The following is a 19,510-nucleotide window of genomic DNA, read 5'->3' as shown; positions in this document are numbered from 1 at the left end:
AACTGAAACGGCTCTCCAACACCATCCAGTGGCTGATCAGAATATTGCAGTGTACAATATGACCACAGTGATCATTTATTTTATTTTCAAGAATTACGTTTATTTGTCATCATGGGTGTTTCACTTGGCGCTGTATTTTTGTACTCCCATCAATACTGCTTGGAAATTTTTTCCCCCCCATTAAATGGTGGACTTGTTCTGCCTTATAACAAAAGCAACAAAAAAATAATATAACAAAGGAACAGCTGTCAAATGCAAAGATTAAAGTAAAATGAGCTAAATATTTTCCAGATTTCCAGCAACCAAAAGTTTTCAACGCTCTACAATTTAAAACCTACTGGAAAGAATCGTAAGGAAGGGGCACATTCCCCCCAAAGGCCTTATGATGGACAAGCAGCACATTTCGAAGCAAATAAATTAAATCCCAAATCCTTTCGGCTCAAATAAACGGTCATTTATGATGGCAAAAGAAGCGTCGGCTAAAAGTCAACAGGTTTGGTGGCTGGCAACAGTTGCGGTCGGTTCAGAGGGTTTCTGGGAGAACCTCGGTAATGTCGTACTTCGCTCTCTGCAAGCCGCTGCAAAAACATCCCCTGAGCGCCTGCTGCATCTGAGATGGCAGAGTCCACGTTGAGCCTGGTTTGGACCTTGTTGGTCACGTCACCAAGAGCGTAAGCCTTGCCTTTAGCGGCCAAGGAGTTTGGCTTTTTGGGTGGGAGGGGGGGTGGTTTCTTAACCAGCCAAGAATCTCCCTCGGGCGGCCAAGGCCGCAGGGACAGGCCGCTCTCCAGGCTGACGGCTTTCACGGCTTTGATTCCCCGAGCGTGGCCCGTGTCCAGATTTCGAGCGGGTAGCCTGCTATCTCCGACGAGCGAGTTAATTCTGCGGACCGCCTGCCTCACAGGGGTGCGCTGGAACTTCAGCGGCGACTTCACGTGTTTGGCCTTGGTGCCCTTGGGAGACTTGAGGGTGAGTTTGTTGAAATGCTGAATGTGGTCCGCCACACGGGGGTGGTGGCGTTCCGGATTGTGTGATGCTTGGGGTTCAATTTGGGTATCAGTTTCCAGAGAAGACCCACCCTCGCAATGCACTTCATTTCTGCCAGTTGTGCTGAGTTCATCTGCCAACTCAAGACGGGGTGTGTAGGGAGTGGACCGCAGTCCTGGCGAGACACCGAGTCTAAAGTGTGCTGGACTCTGCACGTCCAGCGCTTCAATCAGCCTACTACAGTGGACCTGCTCGGCTGAGTCGTCACTTTCACTCATCGGCGAGTTATTGCGGCCAACAGCGGCAGTGCAAAATGAATCCTGAGCAGCTCTCACCACTGGACTACAAGTCCTGGAAGAATCTGAAACTACCCTATCAATATGGAGAGGTGATACGGCTTCTACGTCAAAGGTAATATTTAGCTCATGACTTGGGAACTTGGACATGCTTCTGTCCTCAGTTAGACGCGCAACCGTGAGGGTCTTTGGCAGAGGGAGCAGAACACTGTCTGACGGTTCTGCTTCCGGCGTCTCTTGTGTTAGAGTCCCCAAACCTGTGAGGGCGTTCTCCGCCTTTGACGCAGATGTTACTGTTTGGCTCGAGGCTTTGGAACTGGAGGACTCGCTTTCCAGGCTATCCGCACTGGAAGTGCAACACAACTTTTTAGGCAGGCCAGACCCAGTTGGGGGTTTGGACACGACAATGGCGGGCTCAGATACGCAATGGTTCTTCAGACGCACGCTCATGGGTGTATCAGGGAAGGGCCCCCTGCTAAAGAGCTGTGCTCCTCCTGGGGTCTCTCCGCTCCATGAGGTGTGGTGGGCACCTGGCTCACACTGGGGGGTCAGCAAGTTGTCTTCAGACTTGCTTATAAAATTGGAACCTATCAAGTTGGGATAATAAGTATTATTAGTCAAGCAAAAGCTCAAAGCATTAAAAATAACAATGTAGACAAAACAAGCATCTCCAAGTACTCACTGTTGGATTGAGCAATTCTGGGCAGAAGCGATGGACTGAACCGGGTCTCTTTGGTAAAACAAAAACTGGTGGTGCTCTCCTGGGTGGCAAGTCGCCAACCTATGGACTCAGATCCCTACACCAGCAACCAGCACGGAAGGAGAAATGAAAGAGGAAATAGTCAGAGGATTTTCAGCATTAGTAATAAAAGTGTTAAATGAACCCACAGATGCGACCCAGATTACAACATTCGTTGTTAAATTGATGGATTTGTGGTTAGTTCTTCAGAAGATGAGCAAAATAACTCGGAAGAAATGCCATTACCTTCTGTGGTCAGCAACCTTTATTTAAGTCATAAGTTTGATTACATTTGTTAATCATTATCTGCGCAGCTAACATACCAACATTATTACACTGTGTATACATGATTTATACTTAGAATGTGTGGGATAATAGTGCTGTTCATCATATAATAAAAGTGCCTGGAGACTGGGCATCAAAAATATAGTTTAGCTTCGGACCCTACCCAAAACCCCAATTGAAAAATCTGAGGAAAAACAGCAGTACAATTTTAACAATGTACAATTACACATGCACTTGTCACGTTTAAAATTATTAAATGTAAACTCCGTCACCATAAAATTCAACAGTAGACCCTATGTGCAAATATAACATGATTTCCTTAAAATTCTTGCAGGACACGATGACACCAATGTTCATTGGTCGACTTCTATCAGGCAAACGCACTTACGGCAGCTTTGTGGTTCCTCCCCAAGCTGAAACGCTGACGAAGAGACTTGTGGGGTGCTTCTTTTTTGGCGACTTTGGGAGAAAAGCAGCCTGCTCTTCCAGATTCAACTCTTGAACAAAAGGATAGAAATCAATACAATGATTCATGAGATAAGCCAACATAGGAACATTTCTCTCTGTAGGGTGCAATGGCTCACCACTATTTCATTAACATAGGCATTATGACCTCTTGGAGGGGTGATCAAGGATTCTGGTTTCACAAAGATTATGATAACATGCCAATATATTGTATTGTTTAAATAAGTTACTTAGCTATATGAGGGGCAATAGACTAAAGAGAAGTTCTAAACAAAAAAATAATTATGGAAGTACCAGTGTAATAAAAGATCAAATACATTGAAACATTCTAATTCAATCAACCGAATGGACCACTTTTGGGCATTTGACTTGATTTGGAGTTCAACCAAACATGACTGGAAAAGTACCTCAAAATTGACTCAAAAATAACAATTACACATAAATGACAAACATATATAAAGAAATGAAGCCCACCCAATAATGTCATGTTGACCAATGTCTATAAAATTATATTTCCAGTACATGTTCTGTTCACTGCCTTATACATACATGCATATAACGCCACTAGGTGTCAGTATAGCTCAGCAAAATTCTTGTTCAACATTATGAGTCTGTCAGACACTTTTAAATAGTGCATAATTTTACTTCGTAATTGGGACAAAACGATTGAAAAAGAAGAAGAAGACAGTATTACATTGAAAGTAATACCTTGTTTTGGTTGTACGACAATTTGGAATAGTTACATGTTCCCCACAACAAAGAGGTTGTTAGTAAGGGTTTTATGCAGTACACATTTGATGTTACTTCCTATGGGACCAGCCATCAGTGTCTTGAAATTGAGGTTGGAAGTTCCACTGTACAAGTATTAAATAGTTTTCATTCAAAAGGATTGTGACCTTGTAATGCATGTCATTGGTTTGTGTGGATCTCCCCAATCATGCGGCCTAGGTGTGCACAATGAGACGTGAAGGCTAGCTGAGAGTACCTGCTGACAACATGTCTGCTGCTCAGTCGTCTGCTCTTCCTCTTCGCTGAGGTGTCCGACTGCCTTTGAGACTTCCCAGCAGAGGAAAGACCACTTTGGGGGGAATCCAACACCCCTGACGCACTGGAAGCTTCATACAGAATAGAAGGAAAACATTTGAAAGAAACCACACCATAGCCTTATGAGAGAAATCCAAAATACCTGAGCCAGGGGTGGACGTGCCGCTGAACAAGGAACTAGGATGCAATTCAATCTCGGGATTCTTCTTGGCAGATCTACGTTTCTTGTTTGAGAATCCAAAAGGACCGGAATCTAGAGGCAGTTTTCGCTTGGAGGATGGAGTCACAATCACAGGAGTGGCAGAAGAAAAGACTAATAAAACAAAAGAACAGAAAAAAAAAAAAAAAGCTCAACAGACACTTCAGATAAACAGAGGCGAATACAAAGCCTTCTGTTTTATACTAAAAGTGGGACTGTCATCCCTATAAACACTCTAAAATAGATATTGTAATGACAAAATACATATAACAGTATTCACTTCAATGTCTATACGAAAAAATGCAATTGAGTGTCCCTCGACATCCAAGTGATCGCCATATTAGTCACGCCCTCTCTCCTTGACATCATCGTCACTTCCGCCGTTGAAAATGCGCAGTGCCTGCTACTATGGAAGCCAAACAACAGAGATATTCGGATTTTTCCGACGCCCCTTCTGACACCGAAGCTCTTTTCGAAAAGGACAACACCACACAACCCAGTGAACTTACCGGGGCAATATTACACTATTGTTTTGAGCCCTCAGGGCAATATTACACTATTGTTTCGAGCCATATTCAGATGATATCCGATCACGGCCAAACCGCATCCCGTCCGATCCACTTCCACGGCAGAGATGAACCATCGTGGCTCATCGCAGCCGGCCGGTGTGGCTTATGACAGAGCCGAGTGGTGCTGCTATAGGGGGGTGTTCACAGTCGAGCCGGGGCGCTTTATGCGCGCACGCGACTGAGTAACGCATTCTCGGCTGGGTTCTTCAGAGCCACCCCCGTCGCAAAGCCCGACGCACAGCCTTCGCAGAAGCTGTGACCGCCGAACGCTGCCCTCAGCCGGTGTGGCTGAGTTTCGGAGCCAGTGGTGGCATACAAGGAGGAGGTGGAGCCGAGCTATGCTGCTTTTAGGGGTATGTTCAAAGTCGCCGCAGTACATGATGAACACTATCGAGACGAGGCTGAGTGAGACATTGTTGGCTGTGCGACGCGCACATCGACACATTTCATTCGCGGATCTTTTGTTACGTTATGAGAGAGACCGATTACGTGGTTCGCCCCAAACTATTATTTTTTTATTACCTGTATGCGCACGTCGACACATTCCATACGCGGATCTTTTGTTACGTTATGAGAGAGACCGATTACGTGGTCCGCCCCAAACTATGATTTTTTTTTTAGTAGCTGTAGACACACCAACCTGTTATTAGGAACCCACGAAGCCCTCGTTCTCTGCACCTGTGCAATCCATTTTTCACAATGAACCGGGTCTCTTTCAAACTTATGAAGGGTAATTCCATTCTCTTGAGTGTTCAAGCAATGTCCAGCAATCCAATAAGCTGGCATTTTGGCTAACACGTAGGAACAACGAGCTACCTTCCTGGAGGTAAAACTAATGGAAACAAACGAGTCCACTAGGCGGCGCCGCTGTCCTTTACGTCACTTCCTGCTTCTTCTAGAAAACAAATCCCTGAGAGGCTTTTCATGGCGGGAGTTACAAAAAGCTGTATATGTCAAAATCATGTTTTGTGGTGAAAAAAACACATTGGACCATATTGGCTGTGGGTTTAATTAATAATATACCAAAAAAATCATCCGTTTGTCGACACTTGACCTTTAATTAATGACAGGTATGGGATTAAATGTCCTTGAATGAAGATGAGGAAAATTTGCGATCAATTAACCATTTGACATTTCTCAGGGCTCTGAATCGATCGCAACAGATTAGATGTAATGAAAATTACATGACCAGAATGAGTGAAAATATACAATATACCTATTTGACAGTTATTTTCTTAATTAGATTCAATTAGATCGCGACTCTCTCGGAATAAGCTGAAGTTCTATTGCCATGCCATTGTCCAGAATGAATTAAATGCCAGTGTTTAATTTCAGTTAAAAAAAGGATGCGCTTTTAAAATTTGTAGGAAAAAAAAAAAACAGTACAAAATACCTGACATCAGGACCATAAATGAGAACAATACAATTTTGTGCAAAAAGCTGATAAAAAGTAAACCTCAATAAAAATGCATGATTTTTAGTATGTTATTAATGGGGGAAAAAAAAGGCAGCCGGAATGGACCCATCCGTTTTTTCACCACAAAACATGATTTTGACATATATGGCTTTTTGTCACTCCCGCCATGAAAATCCTATCGAGGGATTTGTTTTCGAGAAGAAGCAGGAAGTGACGTTAGTAGCAGACACACACTCAAGCGGTCTCGTATGTTTCTACTAGTTTTACCTGGTTGAAGGTAGCTCTTTGTTCCTTCATGTTAGCCAAAATACCGGCTCGTTGAATTGTTCAAACACTCGAGAGGATGGTTTCATTCTTTACACTTTTCAAAAAGACCCACTTTGTCGTGAAAAATGGATTGCACAGATGCAAAGGACAAGAGATTCCTAGTTTCCAAATGACAGGTGTGTATACAGCTAATAAAAAAAAAAATCAGTTTATTGTAATCCTCTCAGAATGTAACAAAAGATCTGCGCACGTAAATCAGGGGTGCTAAATGTGTCAACGTACCCGTTGGCGTCGAGCACGGCTTCGAATGAGGGGGACGGCTTCAGCCGGGCTGGTTCATACATACTGTCTGGGAGTCTGTTGTTAGTTAGAAGTGATCCGCATATCATCTAAATATGGCTCGACAAGATAGGGTAATATTGCCCTGGTCACTTCACTTGATTGTGAGATGTTCTCTTTGAAAAGATCTTCCGTGTCCCACAGTACGGGGGCGGACGAGGGGGCGCCGAAGTGTGGACGAGCCCGGTTTCGGCTGGGCTGGCTCATACATACTGTCTCTGAGTCTGCTGTTAGTTAGAAGTGAGCCGCATATCATCTAAATATGGCTCGAAACGATGGGGTACAATTGCCCCAGTCACTTAACTCGAATGTGAGACGTTCTCTTCTTTGAAAATAGCTTCCGTGTCCCATAGTAGGTGGCACAGCGTGTTTTCAATGGCAAATGACCCGGTGTGACGTAATGAACAGAGAATGAAGGCAATATTGCTACCATCTATTTTAGAATGTTTATAGGCATGACACTTGACATTTAAGTAACAGTGGAGACGATTGTCTTAATCCATTGGACATCGTGAACAAGGTAGAATTGACTACCACCTCATGCACAAGTTTGGTATATAGAAATCTGTACCAGTACGAGGTACCCCAGGATCTATTCCTTTTTTAATAATGACAAGTGGTTAATTGATCAGAAATTGTACTACACAATGAATCGCAAATAAATGTCACTTTACAAAATTAATCATTACACTCAATCCCCCAAAATCACGTTTTACCTCCGAGACTGTGCCTGTTTCTCCACCACCTCCCTGAGTTTTGGTCGAAATCCTGAAGCTCATTGAATGCAGGCGATAAAACTGCTGGCTCACAGTGCATCATGGCTGAAACCTTCTCTTCAAGGAATGGTGGAAGTGCACCTGCATCGCACAGATGAAGGAAACTGTTTTAATGCGAAACCGGACTGAGGCCAAGAAGAGCAACAAGTGGTGTGTGTGGAGTGGTACCAAAGTTGTGAGCATGCTCAATAAAGCAGTGAACAACAGCCGTCTGCAGCCTGATGCGTTTTTCTGTGTTGGGGTTCATCTTCTCTGTACCTTCTCCGCAGTGGAGGAGACTGGGAGCCAAGATTACAGACAAGTTAGCGCTGTCCATTTTATTCTCTGCACTCCTGGAATCAAATCAAGACAGCAGGGATTAACACAATGAGGGGAGAAAACATTGGCTCAGGCATTATGCGTGGTCCCAATTAACTAGTAATTAATGACGTTTGTTGAAATAACACCAAGTGTTGTAAAAGGAACTCAAGACACTTGTGTAATGAGGAGAATCAATGTAGACCACGTCAGTATTCCTGCATCACTTTTAGGTGGACTTCCTGCCGGTCACTGATAGAACAGAAGTATATTTGCCTGACTTCGGTCCAAGCAGAGTGGGTTCAGTTCCCACTCAGTGATGCCATGAATGTGAGTGGAATGTGAGTGTGTCTATATATGCCCTCCGACTGACAGGTAGCCAATGTGAAGTGTAGACCCCTTTCACCCTTAGCCTGATGGAATAGGCTCAAGCACCCTTGTACCCTGAACAAGATATGCGGTGTTGAGAAAAGATGGATGGCCAGACCTTATCGTAACTCTGACTTCTTATTTATCTATAGTATTCTAAACAAAGCATTTCATTCTCATGGCACCAATGAAGAAATTCTTAAAAGTATTCTTCTATCACGTGACCATGAAATACATCTATTTTTATTTTATTCTTTTTGAATCTGATTTACATTAAAAATATTACATTCTGTGCAGATTTATGTGTTTAATCTGCCATGACTCACATCCAAATTGTGCCACAAAACGAATTTTTTCACTTGAACCAAATGCTATATAGTGCATTACTGTAAAAGGGATCAAAAAAAAAAAGGATGCAAGCACCTCTTCGAGATATTTTGGAGGAAGTCAAAGAAATGGGCCAAGACACTGAGGCTCCTGTCAGGCAGAACGCAAGAGAGCAGCATTGTGGCGGAGGTGCGGTCCTCCTTGGTGGGAAGCTGCTGGGCCTTGAGGAAGGCCTCCTGCAGCTCGGTGGGTAACACAGGTTCTGGCAGGTCCCTGAAGAACTGCTTCACCAGGCCGGCCACATCACAGGGAAGCGCGGCAGACAGGCACTCCTCACCTGAATCCACTTTAGTCTGGAAACACAAAACAAAGCCCCATTGTCTGAAAGCCCTTTCAAGGGGTTAAGGTCGCCCAGTGAGGTCCAAGTCACCCAATCACTTACCCGAAGGTCTCTCAATCGGACAACAGAGCCCGATTTTCTGAACAGGCCCTCTGTGTCGGCATTCGCCTGCAGCTTCTTGCATGCGTCCACCAGAAAGCTAGGAGACCACAAATATAGAGAATTCAGCGAAATTGATATCCAGGGTACCTTACCAGGTTGCAAGTATTCAATACTGTACAGTGGACGGACCAAAAAATTAATTCACTGCTACTGACGGCCATGGAAGTTAACCATTTCAACTAGGAGGGTCAATCTTTAAAAAAAACTTGACAGACACAATGGAAAAGGAACAGGAAGGTCTTTCCAGCACACTATTGTTATATAGTGGCATTTTAAAGATACAACAGGAATTGATGAGTAAAAATGGCATCCTCAGTTTACAACAGAGTTCTGTTCCTACAACACCAATATAATTCGATTTCTTTATTTCACTTAACCTACACTAACACAGTAGTAAAGTTATTCACATGAAATATTTTGGTTCTATGGCATTAGCTATAATTACACATATACTATCTCCTTTTCTCCTATTCAACTTTTTTTTTTAAATCCAGGAAAGGCACTTGAGAACAAATTCTCATTTCAATGCTGACCTTGAAGCACAGAACAGTTAAAAAAAAACCAACAGTTAAAAAAAACAAAAACACAAATGCATGAAAAACAAACTGTTACTCTTACCTTGGCACTTTCCCACGTGTCATGTTACAATATGGTAAACTCCCCAATGGTACTCCAAAGACCTTTGTCTACCGGCAACAATTGATACAGAGATTAGAACTTGAGTCTGCATTTTATCCTTGAAATTCTCAAAAAAAAAAAATGTAGACAATAAATATATTTATTCTACATTACATTTATATTGTAAAAATATTTAGCAGCGATATAAAAGAGCTGTATCAAACACTTGACTTTTACACTTCAGTGACACTGTACGTATTAACAGTCTTTTTTTTTATTGTGGTTCTACTTTGCAGTGGTACTCATTGATAACTGGGGTTTATAATATAATTTCAGAGATTTTTCCATCTTTAGTCATGTTATTGTATTAAAATCTTGTCCAGGTCCCCAGTAATGGTGATTCTTTGCTTTCCACGTGTATTTGGAGCTAACCCAAATGGGGAAGTATAACATCAGTTGAAACAGGATCAAGTCTCGTGGTCATGAATCTTGTGACTCCCAAGAGTCAATTAAAAAAAAAAAAAAAAGAACAAAGCTTGTTTTAGAATCTCTCCAGTCTGTGTTTTAAATGCACCTTTGTGTGCCCTGTTTGAGCTGGCTTGTTTAAAATAAAAAGTATACTGTATGCAATCGCAGAACAACCAAACAAAGCTTCTGAAGTGATCCTGACAGATGTGTCTCAACAGTTCTTTCAAACACATGCAATATTGGCTTACAGGGGGAACGAAGTGACTGGAAAAATAATCAACAGAAAAAATATACAATACATTGCCAATATCGTATTTTCTAACTCACCGAGTTGGTTGTTGCTGTTGACTTACAACTGGCTGCTTTGTTTTTGTTCCAGTTCTTTGTCTTGATCCCATACGTTGTCTGGAGATGTTGCACAGCCACTAGTCGAACCAAACTTCTCTCGTCCACCATCATTTTAGCTTCCTATCGTGCTTTAGTTACACACTAAATAGGCCGTTCACCTTCTCCCAAAAACGAGGAAACTCCTTCGCGTTCTGTATCTTGTCTTACTAAACAAACGGTCGCTAAGTCATCTTTGCGTGTAATTAAATAACACAAAATTGTACAAAGACTTTTTACGAACAAGAGCAACTTAAAAAATAAGATGCTTCCAAAGAGCAAAATACTTTTTTTTCCAACTAATCGACGAGTTTACGTGAGAAGATAGCAAGCGGCTAGCAAGTCGGTACCTAGCTAATTAGCCACCCACAGAGAAACATTTACGTCACAAAGACAAACTATTTTCAATATTATTCCATTTAGAACCCCAATGTAGAATCGTACCGATTTAATTAGTTGGCTTACTGACTACATTGCCCTGTAGACATTTTTCTAACATGGGTAGAAAGTGTCTCCCGTTGCCGCAACGCATTCGAACTGCAGCGCTGCGTTCACTCTGCGCTCTGATTGGCTGGCAAACATTTGAATGGCATTTACTGGTGTGTTTGCTTTAAAGTCAAGGGCAGCATTCACAGGCGGGTCGATATATCTTTCCCCAATCTTTCGAACACCGGCAGACCACGAATTTATTTTACACTAACTTCTTTGTAATATTAAAAATCAACGTTGAAATATGTAATACAGGACAGTACATTCATTGATTCAACGGACTACCAAAGCATTTTTATCCAATTATGGCAAAAGTGAGAACATATTCGCATTTGCCAACCTGGCTGCTGACAGTAAAGTGAAACGAAATTTTGTACTTATCTTTAAACATTTGCTTTTAGAACTTTCAGCTACTTTTGAAAACTGTCTGAAACATTAAAAAGCACGGTTTTCCATCTACATAAAAGAAAACGTTTTCTCTATTACAGAGATAAACACTTGAAAAATGGCACAGTGTAGGTTACATTTTGAAAAACCCTGTAAAGTTATTTCTGTGATTTATGTGTAAATACAAGAAACATGTTTGAAGTGTTGAAATTGGAGCAAAGAATCACGGCAATTTAAACTGTGGAGCTATCGTGCGAAGCCCTATAAATCATCATCACATTAATAGCTGCAGGGTCTTAGTAATAATAAGTTGGGACAATTTTTACCACTACAGCATGTAGTTAGCTGGCATGCTAGGATTTACAACCAACCCAGAAATGTGCATCTTCTCTGAACTGTTGTGTTATTTGGTTTTACAGTACACGGCGCAACGGGGAAACAATCTGCAAAGCCCACAAGCAGCTCATAGCTGTTTGCAATCTGCTGGCGGGCTCGGTAAACGGTGTTGGGGATGACCAATATGTTATTGCTTGAAGTGTAATACAGTACAAAAGTAAAACATACCGTACACGTGACATTTATTATTTCAGTCCAGTGGGTGGCAGCAACGAATCTTAAAGCTTGTTTATGAACCTACATGGAAAGGTGAAGAAGAAAAAAAACCAACAGTCACACTTCCGGCTTGAAGTTATTTGAGTAGGTCTTCGTTTTATGACTCCCGTGAACGTAAACCTTAACGGTAATAACTGTTATTTCGGTACAAACCACACTTATTTGCCCCATATAAAGTGATGCGTTATGGCAGTCACCGCGGCTGCTGTCAGTCGCCATGTCCGCCTCGCGGTGTTAACACACACTTGGAGAAATAATGCAGCGACAACATGCAGCCGCCGGAAAGTGTCAACGGTCCTCACATCCGACCTCGGTGTCTCTGGCGAGAACACACAAGTGGACCGCAGAGCTCCAGCGTCCCACAAAGGAAGGGAAGACGAGCACAGCTACCGCCGCTTGCTGAAGTCGTTAGTATCCGTGGGTTTGGGACTGTGCGGTGCCGCTGCCCTTCTGGACCGCCGAGAGGCCGGCGGTGACCTCAAATCACACGGGTTACTTGGACGCATCTTACCGACAGCCGAGTGCGCGTCGCCCTTTAAACCGGGCACTCCTCGATATAAATACAATTTCATCGCAGATGTCGTCGAAAAGTCTACCCCGGCGGTTGTCTACATTGAAATCGTGGGCAGGTGAGTTCAAAAGAACAGGTGGGCCAAGCGTCACAAATCTCGATTTCCAGAGATGGGTAGTACATAGACGCCCACCGTGTACTCCACTTGTCGAGTTTTCTCACCTAACATTTGGGATTGAATTGTGGTTGTCAGAGTAGTCTTCATACGTCCACGGCAAGTTTTGTGGGTAATCATAGGGAGTCGTGACATTGCCGCTAGTGTTTACATTACAGGAAAAACAACAGCTTTAACATGCTGCGTTGTTTTGTCACAGCACAAACATGGATATTTCACCGCACTTCTAAGTTGACAAAACCTTCAGGGTTTTTTTTCTGTTTTGACTGTGCATGTGGCAACATTAGCACAATTTTATACTCAAGTACCTGGAAAGCTTACATATTGTTCTCTTTCTCTCGACCCCTACCCCTCTCTCACTAACACTTGAGTAACACTTATTCATTTAGTCATTTGTGGACAAAGCAAGTAACCAACACCACCAAACCAAATTAGCAGAATACTATATACTCTATACTGAAGTAAATAATAAAGATCTTGTCTCCGTTTTTCTCCAGAAATGACTGACTGTAAAATGTGGGCCCCTTGAGTTCAACACAAATCTATTATTCTGTTATATTGCATGAATACAAACGGGCGGATGATGTAGAGTTCCAGTTTACCTTCTGTCATCTTGCGGAGGAGCATTTCATTGTTCTGACTGTAACTGGACGTCCCTGGCATAGATGCATTCACAATGACAAATTAACAAATTAATTCTGTCCATTTTCTTCACGGCATATCCTCACTAGGGTCGTGAGCGTGCTGGAGCCTGTCAAAATTATTTGTAGTACCAGTAAATAAATGGAAAGTCTTACAGCACTCTAATGCGCTGTGGTTACACACTCACACACACACACACACACCTATGCAGTATTCATAAAATGTGATCACTGAAATTTGTGTGTGGATCTTTGAAAAATGTCTATTTTTTTGTGTGTATTATTTTTTTATACAGACATCCATTTTCCGGAAGGGAAGTGGCGGTATCCAATGGCTCAGGATTTATTATCAGCAGCGACGGGCTCATCGTGACCAACGCTCACGTGGTGGCCAACAAGCGAGGGGTCCGCGTCAAGCTCACCAATGGCGATATGTACAACGCTACCGTGCAAAATGTCGATCCGGTGGCGGACATCGCAACCATCAAAATCTCTGCAAAGGTGAACAAAATAGAGGTGTCAATAGTTCAAAAGACCTGTTATACGCAGTCATGGGACAGTCTTATGTTTCCGAAGTGCCTGGTTCAAATGGGTTTGTAACATTAAGCTTGTATCTACAGTAAGTCATAATGCATTGTAGTTTATCACTTCTTCTTCTTCTTTTCATTTCGGCTTGTCCCGTTAGGGGTCGCCACAGCGTGTCATCTTTTGCCATCTTAGCCTATCTCCTGCATCTTCCTCTCTAACCCCAACTGCCCTCATGTCTTCCCTCACCACATCCATCAACCTTCTCTTTGGTCTTCCTCTCGCTCTTTTGCCTGGTGCCTCCATCCTCAGCACCCTTCTACCAATATACTCACTCTCTCACCTCTGAACATGTCCAAACCATCGAAGTCTGCTCTCTCGAATCTTGTCTCCAAAACATCCAGCTTTGGCCGTCCCTCGAATGAGCTCATTTCTAATCCTATCCAACCTGGTCACTCCGAGCGAGAACCTCAACATCTTCATTTCTGCCACCTCCAGTTCAGCTTCCTGTTGTTTCTTCAGTGCCACCGTCTGTAATCCGTACATCATGGCCGGCCTCACCACTGTTTTGTAAACTTGCCCTTCATCCTAGCAGACACTCTTCTGTCACATAACACACCAGACACCTTTCGCCAGCTGTTCCAACCTGCTTGGACCCGTTTCTTCACTTCCTGACCACACTCTCCATTGCTCTGTATTGTTGAACCCAAGTATTTGAAGTCGTCCACCCTCGCTATCTCTTCTCCCTGTAGCCTCACTCTTCCCCCTCTACTTTTCTCATTCACGCACATATATTCTGTTTTACTTCGGCTAATCTTCATTCCTCTCCTTTCCAGTGCATGTCTCCATCTTTCCAATTGTTCCTCTGGATGCTCCCTGCTTTCACTGCATATGACAATATCATCTGCGAACATCATGGTCCAAGGGGATTCCAGTCTAACCTCATCTGTCAGCCTATCCATTACCACTGCAAACAGGAAGGGGCTCAGAGCTGATCCCTGATGCAGTCCCACCTCCACCTTAAATTCCTCTGTCACACCTAAGGCACACCTCACCATTGTTCTGCTGCCATCATACAGACATGTCCTGTACTATTTTAACATACTTCTCTGCCACACCAGACTTACGCATGCAGTACCACAGTTCCTCTCTTGGTACTCTGTCATAGGCTTTCTCTAGATCCACAAAGACACAATGTAGCTCCTTCTGACCTTCTCTGTACTTTTCCACGAGCATCCTCAAGGCAAATAATGCATCTGTGGTACTCTTTCTAGGCATGAAACCATACTGTTGCTCGCAGATACTTACTTCTGTCCTGAGTCGAGCCTCCACTACTCTTTCCCATAACTTCATTGTGTGGCTCATCAACTTTATTCCTCTATAGTTCCCACAGCTCTGAACATCCCCTTTGTTCTTAAAAATGGGAACTAGAACACTTTTCCTCCATTCTTCAGGCATCTTTTCGCCCGCTAGTATTCTGTTGAATAAGTTGGTCAAAAACTCCACAGCCATCTCTCCAAATTGCTTCCATACCTCTACCGGTATGTCATCAGGACCAACTGCCTTTCCATTTTTCATCCTTTGTAGTGCCTTTCTGACTTCCCCCTTAGTAATCATTTCCACTTCCTGGTCCTTCACTCTTGCCTCTTCAACTCTTCCTTCTCTCTCATTTTCTTCATTCATCAACTTCTCAAAGTATTCTTTCCATCTATTTAGTACACTACCGGCACCAGTCAACACATTTCCATCTCTATCCTTAATCACCCTTACCTGCTGCACATCCTTCCCATCTCTATCCCTCTGTCTGGCCAACCTGTAGAGATCCTTTTCTCCTTCTTTCGTGTCCAACCTGGTGTACATGTCTTCATATGCCTCTTGTTTAGCCTTTGCCACCTCTACCTTTGCCCTACGTCGCATCTCGATGTACTCCTTTCGCCTCTCCTCAGTCCTCTCAGTATCCCACTTCTTCTTCGCTAATCTCTTTCCTTGTATGACTCCCTGTATTTTGGGGTTCCACCACCAAGTCTCCTTCTCCCCTTTCCTACCAGATGACACACCAAGTACTCTCCTGCCTGTCTCTGATCACCTTGGCTGTCGTCGTCCAGTCTTCCGGGAGCTTCGGTTGTCCATCGAGAGCCTGTCTCACCTCTTTCCGGAAGGCCGCACAACATTCTTCCTTTCTCAGCTTCCACCACATGGTTCTCTGCTCTACCTTTGTCTTCTTAATCTTCCTACCCACCACCAGAATCATCCTACATACTACCATCCTATGCTGTCGAGCTACACTCTCCCCTACCACTACTTTACAGTCAGTAACCTCCTTCAGATTACATCGTCTGCACAAAATATAATCTACCTGCGTGGTTCTACCTCCGCTCTTGTAGGTCACTATATGTTCCTCCCTCTTCTGGAAATAAGTGTTCACTACAGCCATCTCCATCCTTTTTGCAAAGTCCACCACCATCTGCCCTTCAAAGTTCCTTTCATGGATGCCGTACTTACCCATCACTTCTTCATCGCCCCTGTTTCCTTTACCAATATGTCCATTACAATCTGCACCAATCACAACTCTCTCGCTGTCTGGGATGCTCAGAACTACTTCATCTAGTTCCTTCCAGAATTTCTCTTTCAACTCTAGGTCACATCCTACCTGTGGTGCATAGCCGCTAACCACATTATACATAACACCCTCAATTTCAAATTTTAGTCTCATCACTCGATCTGATACTCTTTTCACCTCCAAGACATTCTTAGCCAGCTCTTCCTTTAAAATAACCCCTACTCCGTTTCTCTTCCCATCTACTCCGTGGTAGAATAATTTAAACCCTGCTCCCAAACTTCTAGCCTTATTACCTTTCCACCTGCTCTCTTGGATGCACAGAATATCAACCTTTCTCCTAATCATCATGTCAACCAACTCCTGTGCTTTTCCTGCCATAGTCCCAACATTCAAAGTCCCTACACTCCGTTGTAGGCTCTGTGCATTCCTCTTTTTCTTCTGACGCTGGATCCGGTTTCCTCCTCTTCTTTGTCTTCGACCCACAGTAGCTGAATTTCCACCGACGCCCTGCAGGTTAGCAGTGCCGGGGGCGGGCGTTGTTAACCCGGGCCACGACCGATCCGGTATGGGATTCTTTAGATGAACGCTCATATTTGTTTGGCACAGTTTTTACGCCGGATGCCCTTCCTGACGCAACCCTCTGCATTTATCCGGGCTTGGGACCGGCCTACAGATTGCACTGGTTTGTGCCCCCATAGGGCTGCATTCATTGTAGTTTATCACAATTTGTGTTATTTGTTTATTCCATTTTCATTTGGGAATGGAAAAACAAAACAAAAAGTAGCATAGGTGTGATCTCCTGCAATCGCCCTGACCCGCAGAATCCTCTCCCCACCCTCCCACTGGGCCGTTCGTCTGATGTCCGTCAAGGGGAGTTTGTGGTGGCCATGGGAAGCCCGTTTGCGTTACGGAACACCATCACGTCCGGGATCATCAGCTCGGCGCAGCGGGGCAGTAAGGAACTTGGCTTGTCCAACCCCAACATGGAATACATCCAGACAGATGCGGCAATCGACGTGAGTGTCGGCTACACTGACCGTGTGTATCGTAGAGTACCTGCGTATTTGCCTTTTACTTCCAATGTTGTATCTTGTGACATTTGTGTGATTTTGCAGTTTGGCAATTCCGGAGGACCACTCATCAATCTGGTGAGTCGGTGCTGCTATCTAAAATCAGGTGTGGGCAAAGTATGACTTGGGGGTCGTATACAGAATATGTTATCATTTTCATGAAAACGTTTTTTTTTTTTTCTTCAAAAAGTAGATGCTCAAAATGTATATTTCATGTAGTAAATAAGTACTTTATATATACAAAATCATAAAAAAGTCAATTGAACAATTGTACATGTAAATAAAAGGGAATTATATATTCAAATGTTTTAATAAAAAAACTGTATTGGGTAAAAATATACATACCGTATTAATCTCATCATAAATATATTTTCCTACATCAATCAATGACATGGCCCAACTTTTTGTTTTAAAAATCAAATGTGGCCTTTGAGAATAAATGTTTGCTCACATCTCATCTCCGTGAATCCCAACAATAGGCCGTCAGATGAATATTTTTCTTTTCCAGCATTATTGTTAGCTACGTTATTCTCATGTTAATATTCATATGTTATCAGGATGGTGAAGTCATCGGGATAAACACAATGAAAGTCACTCCAGGGATCTCATTTGCTATCCCGTCCGATCGCCTGCAACTTTTCCTTGATCAGGCTGCCAAAAGAAAAAGTACAAAAGTTTTTTTTTTTCCCTCATGCCTTGACAGCATTATCACACGGACTTACCCTGTTGTTGCAATTTCAATCGAAGGTTCCTGGTTTGGCGAATCCGAGACAAAGCGGCGGTACATTGGTGTCATGATGCTAACACTTACGCCGAGGTCAGCATTTTAAGCGCGGAGAGGGAAAAGTCCAATCCGTTTAACCAGTTACCTGAAACTGTTTTTCTGTTGTTCTGTCCTGGTGCCTTAGCATCATTGCCGAGTTGAAGCTGAGGGATCCATCTTTCCCAGATGTGACTCATGGAATTCTGATCCACCGAGTTATAATGGGCTCCCCAGCGCATAGGTAAGCATTAATAAGCCACAATGGATCAAATTCAGTGGCAGGCCAAGCATTTGGTACTTTTGGGCCTTCAGGGGGAACTTAGCTGACTAAAGCCACCTCTTCATAACACCACTATAATGTAGTAGTAATAGAAACAGTCAGTACTATACAGAAACATGGACTGGCCAGCAGGGCTAAATGCTATGCAGTCAGCCACATGCTGCAAACGCAGGAGTGACACACAAAAAAGATGTACATAAATCAACAGTAAAAACAAACGAAAAAAAAAATGCTGCAATCACAGAAAACAAAAAAATGCATACACACAAAAATCCAAAACCAACAAAAAAATGGTGCACGTTCCTGCTACATCTCGGGCAGACCAGACCAATTACCGTAATGGTAAGGGTTAGATATTAGCCTAATAAAGGTCGATGCTTCTGATAGTGTTTAGGGCAGCAGAGAAGGCCTTATTGACACAAGTATTCAATCAAACGTTTCCTCACCTGTCACTTTTACAAATAACAAGCTTGTATCAAATTATGGTAACATTTACTCATTACTCACATCTTTGTCAGAGCCGGCCTGCTGCCTGGAGATGTTGTGGTGGAAATCAACAGAGTGAAAGTAAACACCTCAGAGGAGCTCTACACGGCCGTCCGTAACAGTGATAAGATTACTATGGTTGTGCAGAGAGAAGAGCAGCAGCTTCAACTGCAAATGACTCCTGAATACACAGAGTGACAAGCAACTCAATCGTATACATACAGGAGTAAAACTGTGAAATTAAGTCACCATGCCGATAGGGAATTACAATGGACATGTTAAGGAACGTTGACTTTTTCCATTACCGTACTATGTTATTAATGTACAGTGTATTTGTATCAGGGGTGCTTGCTCCCCTACCATGACATACATTTTGTAAGCAAACATTTTTGAAAATGTTCATCCATTCTTAATTTTCCCTAATTGTAACATCACTATAATGTGAAAGTCAAAAGACAGTGCTGCACTATTGTTGGACTCGGGTTAGTAGCGTCTGCTGACGGCATTATCAACAACGGCTTCTGATGACATGGTTTGCCGACGAGAAGACTAAATCCGTACATTGGCAAGTGTACTTTGGTAATGCGGTGATTCAACTACTGCCTCAACCAGTGGAAATAAAATGAATGCCTTTTGTATTCACTCTGCACTCACTTGCCTTGA

General features: G+C 43.1%; 2 protein-coding genes across 3 annotated transcripts; one reads left to right on the top strand and one right to left on the bottom strand.

The window, feature by feature from the left end:
* Positions 1 to 62: 62 nt before the first annotated feature.
* On the bottom strand, positions 63 to 10,946 carry LOC133512928 (rho GTPase-activating protein 11A-like). Its single transcript, XM_061843018.1, has 11 exons — positions 10,292 to 10,946; positions 9,497 to 9,564; positions 8,819 to 8,915; positions 8,473 to 8,729; positions 7,552 to 7,715; positions 7,324 to 7,464; positions 3,959 to 4,129; positions 3,758 to 3,887; positions 2,696 to 2,804; positions 1,966 to 2,080; positions 63 to 1,870 (listed from the first exon to the last, which is right to left on the bottom strand). The coding sequence occupies exons 1-11, from the start codon at positions 10,421 to 10,423 to the stop codon at positions 480 to 482; spliced, it is 2,775 nt and encodes a 924-aa protein (XP_061699002.1). The 5' UTR covers positions 10,424 to 10,946; the 3' UTR covers positions 63 to 479.
* An 898-nt stretch (positions 10,947 to 11,844) lies between these two features.
* LOC133512933 (serine protease HTRA2, mitochondrial-like) lies at positions 11,845 to 19,502 on the top strand. 2 transcript variants are annotated; one of them, XM_061843033.1, is made up of 8 exons: positions 11,850 to 12,465; positions 13,460 to 13,664; positions 17,070 to 17,264; positions 17,364 to 17,396; positions 17,876 to 17,984; positions 18,066 to 18,135; positions 18,227 to 18,322; positions 18,880 to 19,491. In XM_061843033.1, the coding sequence occupies exons 1-8, from the start codon at positions 12,023 to 12,025 to the stop codon at positions 19,043 to 19,045; spliced, it is 1,317 nt and encodes a 438-aa protein (XP_061699017.1). In that variant the 5' UTR covers positions 11,850 to 12,022; the 3' UTR covers positions 19,046 to 19,491. The 2 variants fall into 2 exon arrangements, with proteins under 2 accessions (XP_061699016.1, XP_061699017.1); XM_061843032.1 differs by having other exon boundaries at positions 11,845 to 12,465; positions 17,070 to 17,396; positions 18,880 to 19,502.
* The last annotated feature ends 8 nt before the right edge of the window (positions 19,503 to 19,510 follow it).

The sequence above is a fragment of the Syngnathoides biaculeatus genome, chromosome 15 (assembly GCF_019802595.1).
Source record: "Syngnathoides biaculeatus isolate LvHL_M chromosome 15, ASM1980259v1, whole genome shotgun sequence".
Taxonomy (NCBI): domain Eukaryota; kingdom Metazoa; phylum Chordata; class Actinopteri; order Syngnathiformes; family Syngnathidae; genus Syngnathoides; species Syngnathoides biaculeatus.
This window is presented reverse-complemented; position numbering and strand designations above follow the sequence as displayed.

What these genes read in the sequence shown, in the direction of transcription:
- LOC133512928 (XM_061843018.1), bottom strand. Translation starts at nt 10,423, where the DNA reads ATGATGGTGGACGAGAGAAGTTTGGTTCGACTAGTGGCTGTGCAACAT. An exon ending in ACACGTGGGAAAGTGCCAAG is followed by an intron (nt 8,916 to 9,496) that starts GTAAGAGTAACA and finishes GTGGTCTCCTAG; the next exon opens with CTTTCTGGTGGACGCATGCA. An exon ending in AAACAGGCACAGTCTCGGAG is followed by an intron (nt 4,130 to 7,323) that starts GTAAAACGTGAT and finishes TTGTTTTATTAG; the next exon opens with TCTTTTCTTCTGCCACTCCT.
- LOC133512933 (XM_061843032.1), top strand. Translation starts at nt 12,023, where the DNA reads ATGGCAGTCACCGCGGCTGCTGTCAGTCGCCATGTCCGCCTCGCGGTG. An exon ending in CCATCAAAATCTCTGCAAAG is followed by an intron (nt 13,665 to 17,069) that starts GTGAACAAAATA and finishes CCTGACCCGCAG; the next exon opens with AATCCTCTCCCCACCCTCCC. An exon ending in ATGGGCTCCCCAGCGCATAG is followed by an intron (nt 18,323 to 18,879) that starts GTAAGCATTAAT and finishes CATCTTTGTCAG; the next exon opens with AGCCGGCCTGCTGCCTGGAG.